General features: G+C 44.1%; 1 protein-coding gene across 1 annotated transcript in view; it reads right to left on the bottom strand.

The window, feature by feature from the left end:
* LOC146817839 (G protein-coupled receptor family C group 6 member A-like) overlaps positions 1-13,325 on the bottom strand; it is a 198,070-nt gene extending 184,745 nt beyond the window's left edge. The window contains exon 1 of the mRNA XM_085611303.1: positions 13,103-13,325. Coding sequence (XP_085467429.1) covers positions 13,103-13,293 — 191 coding nt within the window. The 5' untranslated portion in view covers positions 13,294-13,325. The remainder of the gene's footprint in view (positions 1-13,102) is intronic.
* Positions 13,326-24,270: the final 10,945 nt, after the last annotated feature.

The following is a 24,270-nucleotide window of genomic DNA, read 5'->3' as shown; positions in this document are numbered from 1 at the left end:
CACATACGTAAGAGAAAACAAACTGTTGATTGGAACCCGATACACGCTCATCTGGACGTATCTGTTGAACCAGTCAACTACCGAATTGTGTCAAAAGGCTGCGTCAATGCGTTTCGATGGCACTCATATATTCACACCATCTTTATCAAGACGATCTTATAGTTCTCTTGATGGGAAATTCTCACAATATCACATAAACCAAGACCTTATAAAATAAGGGAAATACTGGTTTTAGTCCAAGGCTTATACTGTTACTAGGGTGTATTCCTCACAAAAGGGGCTTTATACCTCCACCACCTGTATCTAGTTGTAGGACCCTCGCTTTATAAAGGGTACTTCATCATTTAAATGGCAATCACAAATTTTGTAGCACAGTTGATTATGTCGCTAGGGTATCGGTGCCTTCATAACATCTTGGAAAGGTCTAATTAAAATACGAAGCTGCATACTCTTGCCCTTCACGATGTGGGCCGAAAGGTGAAATGAGGGCTGCACCGTCTTGATGATCCTCTCGAATTTTACTTTATAAGCCCTTCATTTCTTGGGTTTGCATAGAGTACGGTCACTGCTACAGCTCTCCTGACACCCGACATATGACTCACCGTAAAGGACAGTGGACCAAAGGAGAAATCCCTGAGACTCAAAGATCAAAAGATGATAAGGATGAATGAAGGTGTGCAAGGAATCTGAATAACCCGCCTCAGATATAAGCTAGGAGAACACCATAAATTTCTGCTCAAGAAGGACCCATACTTCTTCGCAAAGGTGTGTTTTAGCCAAGGAATAAGCCAGCCAGAGCAATAGTAGACCTAATCAAACAACTGGTAGAAGGCGATGTGTTTTTGCACTGCCCAGCAAGCCCAAAGGTGACAGAACAGTATAAGAACAATGAAAAGAGCATTTCAAGATCAGAATGGCCCTAATATCAGGGGAAGTAACAAATATCTGCTCCAGAGAAGAAGGAAGAGGAACAAAAACTGACAAAAAAATCTCCTGATACCCATAAGCCATTGGAGCAACCTTAGTTGAAAACAGCAACTCAGGTATAATCACTATCCCTCCATCAAGGATCGTGAGGCAGAGCCTTTTTCAAGAGAAGCCTTACATTGGGTAGTATCGGGGTGTTGTAAGAATGGAAGATTGCAACATCCTCAGTTACCTTACTGGCTGACTGAGATGTGAGCCCCGGTCAAGCCCTGGTCAAGCCCTGTTTAAGCAGCAACCACAATATTAGTCAGGGCAAGGCCCAAGTAACCCCCAAATTAACCAGGTCTCACCCTCCCTGGTAGATTGGCACTATTCAGGTTTAAAGTAGCCAAAGTGGTGCTTTGGTCTCAGGAGACTGTGGGGCGAGGTTGCATCATTGTCAAGGATCCTGTCAATAGGGCTTGTGATGTAAAGTCCAGTGTCAGGGATGCAGCGTGCAGCTGGAGAGGCATCATTTATGAGGAGCTGTGAGACTGAAATGTGAAGTCCAGCTTCGATGTCGAGGCTGCCATCTAGAAGAGATGCGAGAACCTGAGCTGTGGATGCTCCACTACGCCATGGCAATGAATCAGTTCTGACAAACTGCAGTGGGTGATGACGGTCTTTTCAACAGACCCAATCCTTGCAGCAGCAGGGAAGCATTGGTTTTCCTCAGGAATGACCCGCTCAGCCAAGCAATTTGATTGTTTCCCCCAAGGGATGTCCTTTTCAGCAGAGAAGATGCATTAGTTCTGCTGGCAAGCACCTTAGGCCCACTTTCAAGGGCCCAGTATTGGGGTGGCACCACTTGGCACGTTAGACTCACAGAAGGCAGAGTCCAGGTGCTGGTGTAAGGTTGTTGAAAGCCTGTTATGTCCCTGTGGCTTCAGATCAGGAGGCCAGTAGCAAACAGGAGTCCAGCAGAGTGAAGTTCCAAAGCATGGCAGTCCTTCAGCAGCACAGCAGTCCTTCTTACTGGCAGAGTATCCACAGGTCCAGAAGTGTACTGAAGTGGTGGTGTCTGGGGTCCTTTTAGACACAGCTGCACCTTTGAAGTCAGGAGAAGCTTTGGCATGCTATTGAAGTACACAGATGCCCTGCCTTTTCTACTCTGGCTCCAGACTAGCTGCTAGGGGTATGCAGCCTTTTGTGTGGAGACACCAAGCAGCCTATTCGGGTGTAAGTGAGGCTGGGCCCAACTCCTCTCTCCCATCCTACCAATGATGGCACCTTCAGTCACACCTAAGCTCCTATTGTGTGTGGCTGTCTAGGAGGACTACACAATGCTCATCTGCCAACTACACCTAGTCATGTGACCAGAGACAGGCTACAGGCACCAAATGGCTAAGTCAAGAAAATGTCACCTTTCTAAAAGTGGCATTTTCAGAATTGTAATTTAAAATCTAACTTAACCATAAGTTAGGATTTTAAATTAGGATCCCAGAGACACCAAACTTGAATCAGTCATATCTTCGCAAGAGCGCTAAAGTGCAAACGAAGGCAGTAGAAAAGTACTGGCACTTACCCTGAGCACATCATCCTCATAAACAAACTTTTGACTTCAGGTATTGAAAGTATGAGCATGTTTGGTATGCACCAGAGTCCTAACCATACCATGCATACTGTATGTAGAGATACTTTTTCTTCCCCTCGTTCAAAAACTAAATAGATAAAAGCTGTTTTGACACTGCAGGACATCCGAACAACAACAAGACGAAACAGGAATAAAAAAAGGGGAGAAACTCACCAAGGACAACCAGAAGCTAAGCTCCCAAGTAAGGCCTCTTAGTCTCCTATCTACTTGCAAGGCAGATATTGATTCAACCTACCATTCCTCTAGGCACAGCCCTGTCATATATTTCACAGGCTGCTCCTTGGGCACAACATCGTAGCTACAAAAGAAAGGAATTTAAAAACAAGAACGCTTTGTAGAATATCAGAAATCATCCCATTATGAAACTAAAGGCCACGGCAGAAGATCTGATTATCATAAACATTGTTCCACAAGAAGGGTAAAAAGTTAACTTTATTGTGCCAAACACAGCCATCTGAATCACTGTGTGCTCAGTAGTATAATGCCATGCAGTGTTGCTCTTCAATATAATACCCGCTAATCTACCCCATGATACACTGCTTCTTAGAATATTGTGCCAAGAACAGAAGCTATTTCCAAACAAGTAGAGAGGGATTTTTTATCAATCGCATCTAATGCTACATAGGTATAATTGCTAGATAGCTCCTTGATGACAGGATGTCACAAAACCTGTGTGTTTTCTTGTAGTAATCATTGTTAGTCAAATAATCTAATTGAAAGCAAAACAAGAATTAATTTCACAGAATGCACGTATTCATTAAATGAAGGCATCTTCAGGAAAGACAGGTTCTACTGAAAGGAACTATCTGCCAATCCATAACCCTGCACTAAGCAAATCCTTTGTTGAGCAGAGCAGTTGTGGCATGGTGTTAATTTATCTCACTGCAGGCTAACAATGGTTAGCACCTGGAAATGCAGAGACTAAGCAGGGCCAACGGAATAAAGTGTTTCTGTGGTTGCGGTGCTTTCCACATAACTATGGATTTGCTGCATGATCCATCACCTGCTGCAAAATCTGCAGATTTTAACAAAAAAATTGTTTCTAGCTCAAACGGGCGTATTGCTGTATTTAGGTGTTAAATGGTACTCAAATATTTCCCAGATAATCTTACCATGTGTAAAAAAGACAAAATCAAGTGTTAATACTATCAAAAAGCGTGCAACATGGCGCTGCAGAAGTTGCCTTTTCTTGCAGCATAAGTTAGTCCACCCTGTTGCATAATGTGGTCCTCTTCTGCTGTATAATTCCATTGGCCCTGCATACAAAGTGTTGCGGACCCTAACGCTGGATGGCCAGGTTAACCCAGCGTGACATTTATTAAATGATCCCTCCCATTTCCCAAGCCAGTTTTGATACACGTATATTAATTTATTACTGCAACTTTGTACCTTCTAATACTTAGTTAATGATTTCTAAGAAAACTGGAAACCTGAGATCACCTGATAATTTTTATATGTATGTATGCACTTGGCCAAAAGCCAACCCTAAATTTGGTCGTAAAAAACTTGGGCGTTCACTTCGACTGAGCTGGATATGTTGGGTGTACTACGAAGAGTCTTTCACAAGCTGCCGCTTGCAGTGAGGAAAACATTAGTCCAAGCTTTGGTCATCAGTCGCTTGGACTATTGTAATGCTTTATTGGCTTCAATAAATGGCACTGTAAAGTAGTTCAAAATACGGCAGCCCATCTCATTAACAATTCTCCTGCAAGGACAGCATTCGCCCCTCTTCTGAACGTTGATTCGTAAAAGAAGCATTTCCAAGGTATACTGTCTGGCCCATAAGTCTTTGCATGGAAAAGGCCAAAGTTATCTATCCTGCAAGCTTGTCCATTGTTGTCCAAGCAAATCCTTAAGATCCAGTGACAAAGCCTTGCTCTCAGTACCAGGGATCAGTAAGTCCGGTTCAGGAGGCAGATCTTTTTCCTACCTTGCCCCTCGGCTTTGGAATAAGCTCCCATTCCATATACGTCCATGCATGGACCATCTCAAATTTAGAAAACTTCTTAAAACGTCACTATTTCTGGCTTAATTCAGTTTGTCAACAGGTTTATGAGCTGTGCTGCGCCGATATACCACTTCTGGGGTGATTTGGTTGCATTACAAATAAAATTAATCTAAAATTAATGATTTTAATGATTAGATCTTGCCTCACCAACGTCTTCGGGTGGTTGTAGGAAAACCAGCTGAAGTGTAAATCTGACAAGTCAGAAATAGTTTTCTTCGGCCTGCCTACAGTGCACGACTGGAGCCAATGGCGGCTGGAGAAATGTTCTCCTCCCAGTGTGGCTCAATCTACAGTCAGAAACTTGGGAATTTGCATCGATGATGCTGTTACTATGCGCTCCCAAAGTCAGGCTCTGGTCGGGACTTGTATTGGACTGCTTCGGATAGTGAGAAAGTTCCTTCCACTTCTTCCGCTAGACTGGCACTGATTACATCAAGGCTGGACTACGGGAACATTCTTTATCTAGGTGTGTCAGACTCCCTCCTTCAACGTCTTCAGGTGGTGTAGAACACTGCAGCCAGGGCGATTCTTCGCCTAAAACCGAGGTCCCATATGGCACCACATCTTAAAGCACTTCACTGGCTCCCAGTTAGGGAGGGGATACAGTTTAAGACCTTAGTAATGTTCTTTAAGGCTCCTCATGGTAAGGGGCCTAGCTACCTTAGAAGACGTGTCAGTTGGTACACTCCGACTAGGGCACTTAGCTCAACCTCAGGGGTGCTTGTTTGCGTCCCTAAGGTACGCCTGGCAAATCCTTCAGCCTCTTGGGGGCACAGGCATGGAACAAACTTCCGCTGCCACTTAGACTTTCTAAAGATTTGATTAGTTTTAAAAAACTATTAAAATCCGGGCTCTTTGGAAGCGAAACCATCTCTAGGCTAGCAGCATTGTGATTCAGCAGCTTCTGGACACTCCTTTTGGAGTAGCTGAACGCTATATAAACTCTTTCATCCATTCATTCATTCATTCAACTAATCTATGCTTGTGGCAATTCTATAGCGCCAACTTTGCCATACACAGATAGTTTGTAAGGAAAAGATGGTTTAATTTATACCTAAAACATTGACCTGCTGTAGCCTCTCCTTTCACACTTGCCTGTACGTCATCAAGAACGTTGGTGCGGTCGAGTTACAAAATGCCCTCACTTTGCAGCCAGAGAAAGGGAAATTAAAGACAGTAGAATAATTATCAACAACTGGGCAGAAGGTGTTCCCTGGCATTTAAGAGTGTCTTTGAAGCAACATTAGGGGGCTAATTAGGATGTCGGTCGGAAAGCCTCCAATCAGGTTTCCGACGAACATCCCTGGTTTGACTTCCGACAGCCATATTACAATTACGCTGGTCAGAATTCCAACTGGCTGGTCAATCCGGCTAACTTCCGATGGGCTCGAGAAGCCCTTCAGCCAGTCAGAAGGGCTGCATAATCCTGTGAGGAAGGCGTTTCCGCCTTCGGGATCATGATGGCACTTTCCGAGAGCAACTCCATGTCAGCTTTTCCGACATGGATTTGCTGTTGAAAAGTGCCTTTGGGGACCCCTAGCAGGGCCCCTTTCCCCTTGGCCCTCCTATTGGGGGCATAGGGGCCACCTATGGTCCCCCCTGTAAATCCCTGCACCATGTGGCAGGCGCCGTGAGGTGCCTACCACACGATTCAGGGATTTGCACAGGCTCCCAATTCTCTATGGCAGCCAGTGGCGGATGGTGACATTTGAAAGTGGTGAGGCGTAAACCAATTGTCGAACTGCACTGCAGTGAGCGAGCCCGAACCACCTACGGGGGTCCGATGGGGTTCTCCCCCAGAAAAAAAATTGAAAACAGAGTGGGCAAATGGTGCATTTTCAAGCAAATTTGAGAAAGCAGGAAGTTGTCGACCTCTCTGAGGTCTGATGACCCCATCCAGTGCCGGACCAGCCCCTTCACACCCCGCTCCCCATGGGTCCTACTAAGGGGTTCTTAAATGCTAATCTTATCCCTGCAGTGCGGGTCCTCAATGCTGCGCCATGTTTACTTTCTCAAGGGTTTGGCAACCTAAAGCAGTTTCCAAGTAGCATGTGCAGCTAATAAACGATCTTAATAACATTCACCCAGCCGTGCGGATGGTTTTTGTACATACATGTTTTTAAGATACTTTGCTACATAGTCCAAATTTTGTACTGGTTTGCACAAAAAGCCGTGCTGCGTCACACCACTTGCATTTTCTCCTGTCGTAGAAACATAACGGTGTGGTGACATTTGAGTTTGGGAAACAGAGTTGTTTCATGAGCACTGACATTTCAAAGTATGCCAGTCAGTGTTTTTGCAGCTTTCACCCCTGTTGGCTTTTCACAACAACCACATACTTAATTCAGTGTAAATAGCTCCTGGACACCCACAATTCAAAGGAAGGTGACAGGAAGGAAAGCACGTCATTCAAGATGGGCGCGTGGACAGCGCAGGCGGCGTAGATTCCCGAGTGTTGTAAGAGCCATTGCCAAAGGTTTAACAACCCCAAGAGGGCCTACCATTAAAGGAGCACCTGTTTCTAAGTTAAAAAAAAGAACTGTTTGGAAATAGATGGCACACAAATCCAGTATTTGTTGTCATCTAGTAGTCTAGCAGTGGCCCCCAAAACATATAATTTCTGTTTTTGCATCTAACCGGTTTAGTTGGCATTTTATTTAAACTGTACAATTGCTTTGTTTTTGCAACTGCACATTTATAGAGCGCTGCGCGTCTCGTTTCAGTTACCTCAGAGGCCTAGTTGGACGACGCACTAAGCCACAAGTCGACCACAGATCTTTACAGCAGGCCCGTCCCATCAGCGGACTCTATCTGCAGCTGAATGACAAACTCCATCCAATTGAAACCAATTCAATCTTACATGAATTACGCATGTTCGTTTTCCCACAAATTTGTAATTCAAATCGGACATAATTCCAAAAAGTGCTAAGCTCATTGTAAGCGATGCCAGAATCCTGCAGTGTTATGAATATGGCCGTCAGCTGCCTTATGACAAACTATTACAAGGAAACAGCACAATATAAACGTAGATAAAGGGAGCACTCAAAAGAACACAAAAAACCCAGACAACTACCAAAGATCAAAGTTGCCAATAAAAGTGAGAGAGCTCACTAAAAACATGAGTCCGTCCCTTAAATCTCCATATAGAGGAACAGTGTGCTAATGTGACTCTATATAGAGAACAGTGTACTAATGTGACTCACATTAGCACACTGTTCTCTAATATCTGGCTCCCAGGAGCTACTTTTTCATAACCGTGGGTAATTCAGTGGCAATGGAATATGAACACCAACTGCAAGTTGTCATGTTCTACTTGTCCAATTCTCCGGTCCTTCCCCAATAATTCCCTCCCGCTGGGTAGCCTGACTCTAGCTCAGACAACTGCACCAGCTTCTCTGGGTCGATTTGGCCGTTGGGCATGTGCACTTCATCAAAGGTTAATGCGCATGCCGCACACAACAGTAGCCTGTTTAACACCTGCAGTGCTCTAACAACTGTGCAAAACCTGTGTGTCAGTGATGTAGTTTAACATTTGAACGACTTTTATGTTTAGTTATTTTAAATCATCAAGTTAATACAAAAAAAAAAAAACTCAAAACACAACAATGAATTATTAAATATTTAAAGAAGCATTTATCTTAATCATTTCACTCCAGGTTAGCGCCACATTAATGTATGTCTCAAAAATAATTAAACTAATCACGTAGTCTAAAATTCTAGTATTTCTCGGTCTCATAACACAAATTGAAAAGAGAATTAGTCACAGGAAGCCTCTTTGATTTAACACAGGTACCGTAAGACTGTCCCGTTCACTTGCCAGTGGGCCAACTGAAAGGGAGGGTGGCAACTGCCCACTTTGCCCATGCCTTACAACATCTAGTCTCTACTTCAACACACATATAAACCAAGAGGAGTGTAAAAGGGGGCATACTGAATGCATATGCAGTACTTCAGTCCGAATAACTGATAACCAGCTCAGTTAAACCTCCTGCGTTCACTGGCATAGAGTACTTCAAACAAGCACAATATTATAATAATGGCAAACAGCGACACAATTAAGGTCGAAGAGTATGCAAAAACCCAAAATAGCTTGCGCTGAGTATGCTTGAATGAAGAGATGCTGCTCTAGAGCGGCATTAGCGCGGTTACGAATCATGTCTACAGTACAAATATTAATTATTTTCACCCACCATAGCCTTTTTTGTTATAAACATTTTAATGATTTTTCAGATAGCAAACATGTGACAGGATACAAATAACACAAGAAACTTAGTGACTATATATAATTAGTCACCTCGGAAGAGGCTGAAACAGCATAGGCTTTAAACAACGAAGGGTCTCCAAATAGCGAGCTGCCTACCTCCCCACCGAGGGTGGGCCAGTTTTCATCTTTAGTGTTTGTTGATTTTATTGTTAAAGATCCCACACTTAGCTTGAGGTCATGGACATCTTACCAGGATGTGTGAGTGGCTTCAGGGGGCCAGACCTGTCCGCGATCCTTCGGTTTTACCTTCCCAAACAAGCTGTGCCCTCTCCAGTAGGGAGTGTGGGCTCCGAGAGGCGGTGCATTTGTGTCCTTGTAACCTATGCTGCCAGTCTGCCTTCCGGGAAAGGAAGTGCTGAGAGCTGGACGTGCAGTACCTCGAAGGCATCCCTTCATGGTTGTGCTGATGGTGACTCTGGATATTTTTTGCCCACTGAACTCTGGACTTTTTGTCCTCTAAATATGCAACTCATTAGGGAATATGCAGATTTTTTACATCATTATGTAGCATTACATATAGTTATTCCTTTGCACATATTTTCAAAGTTGTATCATTCTTACGATATTTATTACCTTATTTTACTGAAACAAGAGGGAAGAATGTGCCTCTGCTCCTTGTGAGTGCTAAAGCTGCAGATTCTGTTGAGTAGCAGGGATCTCCTGGGTGGAAGTAACGAGGGGGGTAAGGAGGGAGGTCAGTCGCGGCTCGTGTCTTGTGGGGGGGAGGGGGGTGTCGCGCGGGGGTGGGGGTTTTTAAATAAAATCCTACCTGTCCTGAGCAGGTCCAGGACCGCGCCGCCTCGGGTCCGTTACTTCTGGCGCCTACACACTCACTCACTGGAACAGCCCATCACGACCCCTCTCAGCCAATCCTGGTGCTGGAGCAGCACCAGGATTGGCTTAGAGCAGGCTTACGCTCACCCGCCTACCCATTAGGAGACCGAGGTTTGAGCCTTGGCTCAACCCTCGCTCTCCTAATGGGCATGCGCCCGCCTTTGGAAACACTAGTGCGCATGACTGGGCACGGTGCAAAAATCGCCCTCCGTCCCCACTCATGCGCACTTGTGTGCTGCTGGCTGCCTGTTGCCCCAGACAATGCCTGCTGTCAGTCAACATGACGCCAAACCGCCCACCCCCTTCAGACTAGTCTGAAGGGGGTGGGCGGTCCAACGTCATACTGACTGACAGTTCTCCCTCAGCGTCTCTGAACTTAAGTAAACTGAGAGTTTACTTAAGTTCAGAGACGCTGAGGAAGCTGTGGGCACGGGGCGCGGGCGGGGGGCAACGACCCAACGCCCACAATGGACGCACCGCCACTGATGGCAGCTTGTGCTACGGCCGGTTTACAGCTGCAGCACCAGCTCTCATAAAGAAATGGGAGTTGTAATTGCATTTCGGGACCGCCAACCGGAGGTCGGTCGGTCGGTCGGTCGGTCACGAGACCGCAACAGTGACATCGTAATCATGCCCTAAATGTTGCAAGGCAAACGTGCAAAGGCCTCTTTGCTCATTTTTAAAGTGAACGTCAAAGTTATCTGAGGGGTGTTGTTCACCTCCTGGATCCACAGTTCAAGTTGCATGCTAGGAAAGTGCCCCAACCTGCTTTCATCCAGGAAAACAAGCCGTGCAAATAAAACGACATTTAAAAAAATTGATGGGAGTAAATGATCCTTTTTGGTTAGAAGCTTGATAAAAGAAGGAGGCCGACGCTTAGTGAGTTCTCGATCACTGCGGTAGTTACATAAGTTTTAATTCACGGGCTGCACGTATGCAGTATTTTTTCTGAACCCATACTTCCAAGAATGGAGGGGAGAACGAGTTGGCCTATTTGTTTCGTTTTATTTTCCTACCACAGCGCTGAATGTAGCTCAGGGATGGTTTAGAGTGCTTTTAAAAGCTTCCGGAGTAACAACAGGAAGATTGTTTGTTCTTGGGCAAATAACCTATACCCGGCTTATTCAACGATGGTGCAAAGGCCCCCAGACCTGACCTGAATGCGTAGGCAGTACTAGAAATGGAAAAAGGTTTACTCTGAGATCCCCCAAATTGGGGCTCTGGAGGTGACGACAGAAAGGGGCGGGGTCACTTGAGGTCGGATGAGTCATGAGGAGCAGAGTCTGCAGAGTCTGACAGTCATCTGTACAATATGTTTTTCAAGAGATTGGCAACAAGGGCAGCTGTGATAGTACACTGACTTATTTACTTGGTCATAAGCAGACTGAATTTTACAATATCATATATGGTTTAGGACCATGCTGCAGATATATTTGCATACCTAGCATATTCTTAGGTATAATAGGGTAAGATAACTCTGGTAGTTAATGCACAAACTGGAGAGATCTGTGTGCAGTCTATTTACAGATCTGACTTGGCATAAAAAATAGCACAGGCGGTTAATGTGCCAGCTGCAAAGTGAGTAACATGTAGGTCATAGATTTATATTGCATCTATATTTTACTGATTTCGCTTCGTGGGTTACTGCTTTTGCTGCAGAGATTATTGTTTTACCTGCAGGTCACAATTTTCAATCGTACTATAGCTCAGTGATTTATGAAGTGGCATCAAGAAGATGTATGGGAAGTGCGAGCCATAAGCTTAAGGACTATAATGCTTTATTCTTAACATTTCTTTATTCTAAGGTCTCTAAAAAGGGTTCCTTTGGATAGTAGAAACCACTTATATAGTAAATCTTACGGTAATGGTTATTATAGTAATTACTCTTTCAGTCAGAGGTATATGACATTCTCACTCTGCATCTAACTTATAGTCAGAGCTTTAAAAATTGAAAGACCTGCTTACAAATCATCGTTTATCACTGAAGTACTTATGAAGTGACAATCTGAGTGCCTATCTTTCCTCGTTAAGCTCAATGGCAATGGCCATCTAGGTTTTAACTTCAAGCTAATTGCCAGACAGCGTGGAACTCAGCAAAAGGTGTGCTGCTGGCCCTTTACGTGCGTCCTTTGTGATGGAGCCAATTGGAAACAACGTTCCTCACTCTTACAGGTTGCTGCTCTAAATTCAATACACACAGGATGCGGGTGTTGCGTAACATGTCCTGGTGCTGGCAAATTCCACTATGTGCAGGTGATTGCTTTTTTGTTGCAGTTTTTTCAGCCGCAACCAGCAGTTGGTTGTACTTTGTGTGTGTGTCCTTTCATCAGTGTGTCTAAGGTCTATCAATTCTTTATGTTTTCTTGTTAATCATCATTTTTTTCACAGCTTAGTCTAACTCCTCTTAGTGTGTGCGTGTGCATGTGTGTGTGCGCGTGTGTGTGTGTGTGGTTTTTTTGGGGCCCAAGAGGGGCACACCTATCATTAAGCAAGCATTAACATTGGCGCTGGGGCCTAGGGATGTGTGGCACTCGCTGCATCCTGACTATGAAAGTATTTTGCTATCCAGTGGATAGCTAGGGGGACTCATTTACCTTGCTTTCATTAGGGCCCATGACGTGTGGTCCAGATGTGAGGAAAACTATTATCCTGCAATGGAGGGTGGTACCAGAGCTGCTACTATTGTTCCATGCAGTATTTATTCTTGTATTTACTTACTGAGGAGTCTGGCATAGTTCCGCATGTTGCCTCTCTGTAACTTATATAAGAAGAGGTTTGCATTGCTACTGCATGTGCTTTAATCAGCGCTTTAAGATGATTCAACAAACAATGGCAAAGCCAATAGGTCTGGCAGTAATGTGGTAACACACCCAAAAACAGGCATGCACAATTGCTGTGTATATGCAGTACCCTCATATAGTCTGGCCTACTGACATTGCCACTTGCTTCTCTCGTACCTTTTTTTATCAATCCATTTAAAAGTTATAACACATTCTTGCTTTGTGAGTTTGAATAAGTAATTAATGTGGTTAAACCTATGGCTCGGAAATCAGTGGCTTAAAACATTCAATTCAAAATGTTCATCTAATTCTTAGATAATAGTAACACATTCCCTTATTTTCTGCCTGATTTTGAAAGCAAATTGTGTGTCTCCTACTCTAAATTGTGGAAGATGAAAATCTTAAAATGGTTCCTTGCAAAGAAAATGGATTACGTGTTGAGCACGATTCCAATATTAGGAAACCTTGCAATATATTGCCCTCCAAAATACATAATATTAAAATACTGAAAAGATTATGATTGTACATTTTTATTTTGCTAAGCAGCCCTCAAGTTATTTCTAGCCTTCAGATAAACCAAAAAAGTTGCTAATAAACATGCCTATTCTTCATTTCCAAATAACTTATGTCATTATAAATAGTACATTTTTACTCACCCTGTGCAGTTGAAATCATCTGGCCGCACGCGATTGTCTAAATTTGAAATCGCAGAGTGAATTGGGAAAAGCGCTCCTATCATAATGTCTCCTGGATACCGCGCGACAGCATCATGGGGGCTGCTGCAAGAAGTTCCAAAATGAAGGGAGGAGAAGAAAAGGGCCAAAGTGATAGAAATATTGTGGCTCATATTCCCGCTTGAGCAGTTCTCGCTGTATTTTCTGTGCTAAATGCTAGGGATGAGGGTTGGATTGCCTAGAAAAGGAGTTCGAAAATACATCTGAGACTTTTATTTATACAACACACTTGTGGGGTGTGGTTGCACCATCCCATAAACTGCTGCTTCTGTAATAACAGAAACACTAATACACACAAGAGTGTCTGAAACGCTTTGTACAAACCTCAGTGTTTGTTTATACACCAGTTCCAGTGGTGGTTGATTATATTGCATGAGAAGTATCTCACTGAATTTATCTCATGACAATGTTACATCTATTCCATCGGCCTCCTCTACATTGTAAGATAGGGATGTAATTACAATTCTTAATTTCACTCATACTCACCTCCAAAGATAAATATGTGCATATTTAAGAATAGCAAATATACACTTATCATGTAATATAGTGGTAGATCGGTGTTTTGGATACGATAGTACTATGAGTCACTATCAACTGTCTCAATGTAGTGTAATACGACCCTTTCCAAAATCTGACAGAGACCATGAAATATAGGACTAAAACTATCAAGTAGGGACTATGAGAGAGAGTAGCTGGTGCAGTTTAGGAACATGGGTCGTGATATCGCAGCTGAAGACACTGGAGATGAGCAAGCATGACCTCATTGGCTTGTTTCAATCACACATGGAAGTTTTCTCGTTCCTTTGTTCAGAAGGTAAACTGAAATATAGGTGGGACTTAGTTAGTAATTGCCTACCCAGACAGTGAGTTTAAGAAAGGTGCTAAAGGTAGCTAGATGGTTGATTCTAGAAGGAATTTATATTTTTCGATCAGTATGAGTTGATATTTTTCTCCATGCATTCACCCTACGAGTCATGAAAACTAAAATTATTTTCCATACTATTCCCACTTTACAGCACAAGGTTAAGTATTGTTTGACTCGTGGTCACCTTGCTTTCCTCCATTCTGTGGAGATTCAGCAGTTCAGGCAAACCTTTGTGGAATTTTTGTCACCCTGGGCTGGGTGGAATAAAGTACATTGTTGTTTTAAGAAAATGTTATAATTTGCAAGAGTATGTGATGTTACAATGCGATCAGTTACATCGCGGTACATTACATCACAGTTATTACAATGACTTGTGCAAAAGGCGCTGGATTTAGGACCCACTGCTGACGCTGGGACCGTGGGTACATACATCTCATTTGGGATGTTAACCAGACTCTTCCTTTGTTAAGTGGTACTCGGTTTCCTTCCTGTGAACCCCTTTGCTAGCAGTGATTCCCCTGAAATCTTGTCTTTCCCCTGGGACGTCCTTCCTAGGTACCAAACCTTCAGGATGTCTCCAAAGGCTGCAGGGTATTCAGCATGCCTCTGTTGCAGCCTGTTTCCAACAGGATATTTCTTCAAAGTTCCTTAGTGAATAGTACTCTATTTCTTCGCTTGGAACATGCCAATCCTGTATAATAGATCTTCACTTCTGTGTCAATTTAGAAAGATATGCTATAAAAGGAAGGCGCATATTATCAAGAAACAAAATTATCGCCGCTTTAGTGGCAGAAAACTGCCGCTAAAGCGGCGATAATGGGCTTGATAACATGCCCTGGAGAATTCCAATAGAAGCCCATGTTCTGGTGTCAACATTGGCTTCTATTGGAATTCTCTGCGGCATATTATCAAGCCCATTATCGCCGCTTTAGCTGCAGTTTTCTGCCGCTAAAGCGGCGATAAATTTAACTCCATGCTTGATAATATGCCCCGAAGTTCCTAGTCTAGCTTCATTGCTTCTCATCAGTGTTTCTTTGTCCCCGCATTATGCATTTTACCAAGATGTTCATTTAACGGAAAACAAGGTTAATCAATGGCTGCTTATACCCTGTGAAAACACGGCCCTTTGACTAGATCCAAAACTATCAGACGGGTTGAATCTACTCAATGGTTCTCCAATGAACTAAAAGTTGCCATATTAAAGCTCTGTATATTGGAACAGAAATGGCGCAGAGATTACCCATCTGAAAATAGATGCCTCTCTAAAGAAGGTATGTCAGAACATAAATGATTGTTATTACAAACTAAGACTCTTTTCTTTAGTTATAAAAAACCTGCAGATCACTAATAAACAAAAGGACATCTATAAAATTGTGAGTGAACTTTCCAAGCCAGATAAGTTGCCTCTGACAATTACTCATACTCAAGAATTTTGCAACTTGCTGAATATTTATTTTATTGATAAATTGATCAAAGGCAGCATCCTATCTTGCAGCAGGGAGTTGATATTCCCTTCCTCAAATAGGAACTCGCTTACTCGCTTACTCTCTCTACTTTTTCTCTTCTTAATGGAGAACGTCTTTTTCCCCCGATGGCTAAGATGAATTCTGGTTCACTGAATGACTCTTGTCCCTCAAAGTTTTAAACAAAATTCTAACTGAATTCTGGGACTCTAGGACGAATATCTCTTTGTTGCGAGGAATGGTACCAAATTCATTTATAGAGGCTGTAGTAATTATGCTCCAGAAAAAACAAGGTCAAGATCCTTTACTCTTAAAACATTACCAACCCATTTCCCTGATGCAATTTCCTGATAAACATTTACATGCCCACGTGGTGCAGGTAATGTTCTCTCACCTTGAAGCCTCTCAGTGCTTAAATCCATGCCAGGCTGACTTCTGTCCGGCACACTGCACTGAATCAGTAATGTTGCCTGTGTTAGATGACATCCAAAACAAGTGTAATAAAGGTCTGATATCTGCTTTAGTTTTGTTAGATAATTCGGCAGCCATTGACACGGTTGACCATAAATTGTTGGCAGACCATGTGGATGCTTTGGTGGAATTCCTTTTGAATGGATTAGATCCTATCTGGAGGATCACAGACAGTCAGTCCATCTGGGTCCCTTTAAGGCCACTGCCTTATAGTTTGAGTATGGGGTACATCCCTTTCACCCCTCCTATTTAAAATTTATATCAGACCCTTCATCCATGCACTAGAGGGAATGAATTGTAGAATATACTGTTACCTTGATGACTCTCAATTACTATTCAGATTTGTTGGTTCTTCTGTCTCAGGACAACTTTCAAACTGTCATGCATTTTATCTGGGAATGGTATGGCAGTAAATATTTAAAACTAAATGCAGATAAAACCAAAATTGTTATTTTGAATAATAAAGTAAACCTATGTAATCCCTCTAACTGGCCATCAGAAATGGGTGTGGCTCCCACCCGAAAAATACAAGCAAAAAGACTGGGTCTAATACTAGACAGCGAGCTTTCTCTGAAACCACAGACAAGATCAGTGAATTCAACACATCGTGAAGGAACTCTCCAACCCCAGCTCCAACACCAACGACATCCCGCCGTCGCAAGCCCTGTGTGATTCCCTCGCCACCTTCATCCACCGCAAGATAGCAGACACCCACAACAGCTTCAACACTCAGACAGCCCCAACAGACAGCAACACAACAGACCCTCCGCACACCATTGACCACAACCTCCTGCTAGCCTGGGCCAGCGTGAGCGTCGATGACACCATCAAAACCATGAGCACAATCCTCTCCAGCTCTCCGTCAGACCCATTCCCGCACCACGTCTTCAACAAAGCAAGCAGCTCCATTGCACCCCACCTGCGCAACATCATCAATCTCTCCCTCGAGACCGCGACCTTCCCAGAGAGCTGGAAACACGCCGAGATAAACGCCCTACTCAAAAAACCTAAGGCAGACCCAAAAGACCTCAAGAACTTCCGGCCCATCTCTCTGCTCCCCTTCCCGGCCAAGGTCAACCAGAAAATCGTCAACAGACAGCTAACCCGATACCTCGAAGAAAACAGAATTCTGGTCCCTTCCCAGTCAGGGTTCCGCAGCAACCACAGCACCGAGACTGCCCTCATCGCCGCCACCAACGACATCAGGACCCTGCTGGACAACGGTGAGACCGCAGCACTCATCCTCCTAGACCTCTCCGCCACCTTTGACACCGTCTGCCACCGCACACTAAGCGCATGCCTCCACTCCGCAGGGATCCGAGACAAGGCTCTGGAATGGACCATCTCCTTCCTCTCCGGCAGAACCCAGAGCGTCCGCCTCCCCTTCATTCCATTCCAAAGCCTCCGAGATCATCTGCGGCGTGCCCCAGGGATCCTCCCTCAGCCCGACACTGTTCAACATTTACATGGCCCCGCTCGCACACGTCGCCTGGCAGCACGACCTCAACATAATCTCCTATGCCGACGACACTCAACTGATCCTCTCCCTCTCCAAGGACCCCATCACCGCCAAAGCCAACCTCCATGAAGGAATGAAGGCCGTCGCCGACTGGATGAAGATCAGCCGTCTGAAGCTGAACTCGGACAAGACAGAGGTCCTCATACTCGGCTCCAACCCTTCAGCCTGGGACGACTCCTGGTGGCCGATGGCACTGGGGGCAGCCCCGACACCCACCGACCACGCACGCAACCTGGGAATCATCCTCGACTCAACGCTCTCAATGACCAAGCAAGTCAGTGTTGTCTCCTCCTCCTGCTTCAACACTCTCCGCATACTCCACAAGATCTACAGATGGATCCCGACAGATACAAGAAAGACAGTCACCCAGGCCCTCGTCAGCAGCAGACTCGACTACAGAAACGCCCTCTACGCGGGAGCCCCAACCAAGCTCATCAAACGACTACAACGCATCCAAAACGCCTCGGCACGACTGATCCTCGACATACCATGACACGGCCACATCACCCCCCACTTAAGAAACCTGCACTGCCTCCCCGTCAACAAGAGGATATCCTTCAAGCTCCTCATCCATGCACACAAAGCACTCCACAAGACCGGCCCAGCCTTCCTCAACAGACGGATCTCCTTCTACATCCCCAACCGCCAGCTATGCTCCGCCGACCTCTCACTCGCCACCGTCCCGCGCATCCAAAGAACAACCACCAGCGGGAGATCCTTCTCCCACCTCACCGCCAAGACATTAAACACCCTCCCACTGAGCCTACGACAGACCCAAGACCTGCTGACCTTCAGGAGGATACTCAAGACCTGGCTGTTCGATCAGTAGCGCCCCCCCCCACCCCCCGAGCACCTTGAGACCCTCTCAGGTATGTAGTGCGCTTTACAAATAATTGATTGATTGATTGATTGAACATGATTTATGGCACTTAGGAAAATTGAAATTAATATATAGATTCATTATGTAAGATGCCTTAATCTCTTTGGTTATAGTCTTCAAAATGTTGCTGTTCGACCATGCCAACTCTATGTTGGTCTTCGAAGAACTCAATTATATTGATTACTATTTAAAGATATAGATATTTAAATAGCCTTGATGTTGTTATGTGACTCCCTTGCTAAAGCTTCTCCATTGGCTGCCAATGGATCAAAGAATTACATCTTTAAGGATTTTTATGGCCTCCAATTTCTAAAATCAAGACTTAGGAACTGTATTCCTGCTCGGTAGCTTTGCTCTTCATTCTTAAACATAATGACCAATCCAAGATATAGCATGATATGGTTGTGCGGTTGACATTTTTCTGTACAACTGACAATAATCCTCCATGCCTCCTTCATTATCATCATTTTTAAATGGTATGTGTTAATCCCAAAGATTAGTTGTGATGGCCATTTTGGGTTTGGAAAGAGGCTAACTTTTGAACCTATCTTGTTATACCTGGTGTCCTAACAGCCATGAGTTTCCTGGACATTATTACCTCCAGGTATCGCTCCATGGACTATACCACTGCCTATCCTCCCACAACAGACCGTTTCTTTGTCTGCCCTGGTGGTTGCTCTCTTTTTTGGATGTGGGATTTGAGTAAGATTTTAGGGAGTCCTTAAAGATATACTTTGCTTGACAGAATGAGCCAAACTTATCCTTGATATCTGATGTAAACACCTTAACCAACAAGGTACACATTCTCTAATTTGTGTTTTCACACATTTCTGCTGACATTGCATAAAGGTAATTTTTTACCAGAATGTAATTTTGCCCCTAAATGTGATTTTGCACCTAAATGCTATACCACAACCCTGCGTATTATTTACTAAGGTTGATTTGCATCGCTCAGTGTGGTTTTGCACCTAAATGTGTACTCCTAAAAAAACATACTTATACCAATTTCACTCGGGGTATTTTTCAACCCAATGAGGTGTTAACTGAATGCGAAGCTATACCAAAGCATACCTTTTGCAAATGGTGTGATACCTTACTATTACATTTATTCTCTGTACGGAGTGATTTGCCACATACATTTGATACCACACTCCTGACTTTGCACCTAGAGAGAGTTTGCACTGGTTAATGCAGCTAAATATGATTTTTGCTTCTAAATGTGTTTTTCCATTTAGTATTTCCATACACCTGCAGATGTTGCCCAGAGGGTGATTTTTCTACAATATATTACATGGCATTAAAAAGCAATTTTGCATTTAAATATGGTTCACACTGAAATGTGATTTTTGCTTCCAAATCTGTTTCCACACACCTGCAGATGTCACACCATGGGTGATTTTTGCTCCTAAAAATGGTTCTTGCATCTAAATGTCTTTTTGCATCTAAATGTGCTAGTGCTTCTAAATAGTTTCCACACTTGTGGTGATGATTCATCAAGTGTGACTTTCAACTGCAGTTTCTTTATTCGGCCCCATATTAATAATAATAATAATTTTAACAATTGCATTGTTTATCAGCTTCAGCACTGCTCTGCATGCCTTGGCCAAAGTTTGCCGTTTTGCATAAATAGAGTCAGGTGAGGGCGGGCAAAGTCGGACGCGCGTGGCGGGGTGGACCTTGAGTTATTGAAAGGTAACACAGCTGGGCCTCCATGGGGTAAAATGTGCATGTCGGGTTGGATGGATGACGTGCTCTGACCAGCCTGACATGCATACTTGAACCCTCGCCTATGTTCAATGCTAGGGGAGTATTACAACCACAGCTGGCAAGTCTCCAAAGGAGCGTTAGCACCCCGTGACCGAGCCAATCGTCGTGCTGCTCTCATGCTGTTTACAGCAAGGGCGCAGCACCTAGATTCGCCAGGAGTCGTGGGCTGGACTGCTCCCATGAGGCACAGGGTCAAGACCGATTTGCATATGGCCAGACCTAAACTGGGGTGTCATGGTGAGCAAAAGAATGATGGATTTAACCCAGATCTCTTGACTGGGGGTCAATGTTTTGATTTGTTCTGCATTCAGTCAATGAATTGTGTCTCTTTTGCTTTCTCGCCTTAAGTGCGCCGGGTATGCCCAGATGTGGGTCCTTCACTCACTGTGCCACTGGTTTCAAGCTCTCCTGGCTGATGAGGGTTGAAACCTCAAAACCGGTTCTAGGATGCTTGTTTCCGGGCCAGGGAAGACCTGGCTTGGCAGTTCGGGATGGACTGTTCCTATGAGGCACAGTGTCAAGACTGATTTGCACATGGCCAGGTCTAAACTGGGGTGACATGGTGAGGAGAAGAATGATGGATTTAACCCAGATCTCGTGACTGGGGTGAATGTTCAGCATTCCGTCCATCAATTGTGTGTCTTTTGCTTTCTCGCCCTAAGCGCGCCAGGTATGCCCAGACGTGGGTCTTGAGCTCACTGTGCCACTGGAGTCAAGCTATCCTGGCTGATGAGGGCTTTGCACCACGCTGTTTGTGAACCATATGTGAGGACATACCTTTTACATTTACACTTAATGTGGCAGCTTACTACCACATCTTCTACCTATACTGTGTGATACTTCACAGCTGCATATTGTGACTGTCCTATATTGAATATGCTTCACAATGTCAACAGCCAACACATTTTTGTGTGATCCAAATCCAAAACGAAAAGACCATGACATTTGATGAGACCATAGGAAGCATGTAACAAATCAGAGATCATATTACCACAAACACTGAGAGCAAATAGCCTGCATGGAAACCTTATTCAGTGACAAAGGCCATAGTCAGAGACTGGGCTCTAGTTACACTGACCTTAGGAGATGCCCTCCTGGAACAATACACTATGGGGTAGATTTGCAAGAAACTAACACAGCGCAGTGTCGCAAGTCATTTGATGTGCCGTGCTGTGTTAGTTTCGAAGCACAGGGATGTGACATATTTCTGTGCTTCCCCCTGACCTGGCGCACACACTGCTGCCATGTGCCAGTGCAGGCACCCTTGCACCATGGTGCAAGGGTGCCTGCGTCGTAGGGAGATTGTTTTTGTGCAGGAAGGGGCACCTTCATGTACAAAAACAATCAATTGAGGTGATTTCCTCTTTCAATGCATGCTGTAGAATGCAGCACGCATGGAGGAAAAAAAGGGGAGAAATGAAAACATTTCTCCTCGTTGCATCTCGCTATGCCACCCCTGTGGTGGCGTAGCATTCTGACACATTTCCAGATTTACGATTGCTCGTAAATCTGGTAATCCAACTGGTTACAATCATTGCCTTATCTGATGTTAGGGACCACTGTCTATTTTACTATAGCTATACCCAAGTCCCTAGAGAATCTCAGGTTTTCTTTGTTCTGTTTATATTTTATTAGACACAGAAGCTTTAGAAGATGAAGGAGCTTTCTTAAATACAGTCAGGAAGCTGGGACTGGAAAGGTAGAGACTAGGACCAACCCTAATAACTACCCTTCCAATCCCACCTCCTGGTTTGATTATTCTGTTGATGGGGTGGAAGTGGTGGTGGGCGGGATGGTAAGAGGTGTTGGGTTGCCCCTCTTGCCTTCTCTTCCACCTCCCTCTCACCAATAGAAAAAAATGGCTTGTGCTGGTGGGTATGGCAAGTGATAGTCAACCTTAGCCCCTTGTTGATACTAGTCAAAATACATGAGTGAATTGGCAGGGAAATTCAGCGTGTATCCCACAATCCTAATAAAGAATGCCTCTGAAGCACTGAATGTCTCACTAGTGCAGACTCCAGGGTGTGGGAGAAAACAAAACATGAGAATGGAGGGAAGGCTCACTTCATCAAAAACTTGTACAGGGTGCCGTCTGCTCTCCGCTCAAGATGGGCTTTCACTGTGTCTTCTTGGGTAATCAAGGCACTTTGGAGGGGACACATCTGCTTTTGGTTTTTGGTTAGAAGGTCGATAAGACATCAGTCAGTTGAAAGTTTACTTATCAGCATGCTCTAAGGTTAGGCTGAGATGTACCCATTGAAGTTCCATGAAATTTCCTGGAATCCGAGCGCCTGCATGGTGGACAAACAAACACAGGACAAGTACAAACGTCTCACAAGTAAGACATAAGAACACAAAGCAACCTGGGAGTTGGAAAACACAAGGCACTGAATCAGAACAAAACAATAATGATGCAAAAAGTCAAAGGCAGGTAAATTCACTAGAGTGACGCACAACACTTCAACGCAATTATGCCAGGCAAAGTTTCCCTCCAATTTTACACTGCTATACTGCACAACCAAGAACTACTGTAAGACCTAGGTTTCTTGAAGAGCCAGAAAATCTGGAACTACTAATTGCTTTAACATGCTAATCTTTTTCCAAAACTTAAATGCCCTGTTCTCCAAAGCCACCAACCCCTAATTCCCAATATCCTTCTGATGGTTCTCATTGAGTTTTTTGCTGGTTACGGATCTGTTCCTACCCATCTGATGCTAAAATGCTTGCACCTGCCTACTGCCCCCACTCTATGTGTGCATTATTCCTTTCTCCTAACTTGCTGTTTCCTCACACTCTTCTCCTAGCGCCACTTACAAGCTCAATCCTTGCATGGACCTGAGAGGGGATAAGGAGTCCCTACAAGACCCACCTGTATATGAGTGCTGTTACAAGTGAGATCACACATTTTAATGAGGTGGCACAAACATGAGCACCACGCTGATTCATTCAGCAATTGCTGGTAATCTGAAGTTATCTGGCACCTGCTAAGTCCAAAATGATGCCCCCCTTTGGCAAGTTTGAAGAACAACACTTAAAAAAAACTGGTACAGTGGACAGGTGGGCTTTTCTTTATTGCTGTATAAATATGTCATAAGGGTGTCCTGGCGAAACCTTTATATGGTGTAAATATATGGCAATAAGCAGTGAAGGAGTTAAAATACTTCTTTTACTGAACGGAAAGTATTGGGCTGGATATATATTTATTGGGACTTTTGCCTGACTATTGATTTTAGAGTCTGTACCCTGCATCCACAACCGCCCCTGGAAGATTTTGAATATTTTTTCTTTCTACCCTGGGAGTCAAGTGAAAAAAGGTTGAACTTGGCAGTTTGCAGCACCATAGTAGCATTGTGGCCCTGGAGCCCCTGCTTATCCTGTGCTCTTCACCTCAATACAGCATCTAACAGAAGCTAATGAATTGTAGAAAATCTGTTATTGTGTCATTCACATTTTATTTCCACCCACCACAGCATAAAGCATGGGTCCATGTATCAGTCCACTTGAGCCACTGGCTACCTTCCCTGTGAGTGAGGGCATTCTTCCATTTCACAAGGAGCAAATCCTCACCTAAAGAATTCCTTTAAGTGCCAGGGATTAATATTGCACTGTGTGCTTTGGAGACAAAAACATTATTTTAATTTGTCTTATTGCATGTTGTAGCTGTAAAACACTTTCAATTAACCTGTAAGAATACCCTCAGGAGCTTATTCGTTTGAAGCTCAGGCCACAGCAGTGTGTTGCTTGCAATGAACTGCTTCCTATCAAACTCAATATGCAGCCGTATATCAATTCACAGTGAGAACACTTCTCCGGTCATGATATGGGTCAGTTGGCAGACGTCCACAAGCTCAACTGTATACTTGATTACAACAAGTACACGGGCAGAGTGCATAAAAATGACCAGGCGCTTCAACCATACAATGCAACATGTGAAACTTGCACTATGTTTAAGACATTGCCTACCCACCTGATCCAATTGGCAACATACAATGCTTATTTTGTCTATCGTCAGACCATTATGGGAAGTATGCTGTCCCTCCTCAGAGAATGTGCTCAGCAAAGAAAGAGGACGTAGAGTATATATTACTGTTCTGAGTGCCAATCTCTGCCTAACCTGTGTTTTCT

This window comes from Triturus cristatus, chromosome 6 (assembly GCF_964204655.1).
Source record: "Triturus cristatus chromosome 6, aTriCri1.1, whole genome shotgun sequence".
NCBI classification, from domain to species: domain Eukaryota; kingdom Metazoa; phylum Chordata; class Amphibia; order Caudata; family Salamandridae; genus Triturus; species Triturus cristatus.
The sequence above is the reverse complement of the archived record's forward strand: the minus strand, read 5'-3'. Positions and strand labels throughout refer to the sequence as shown.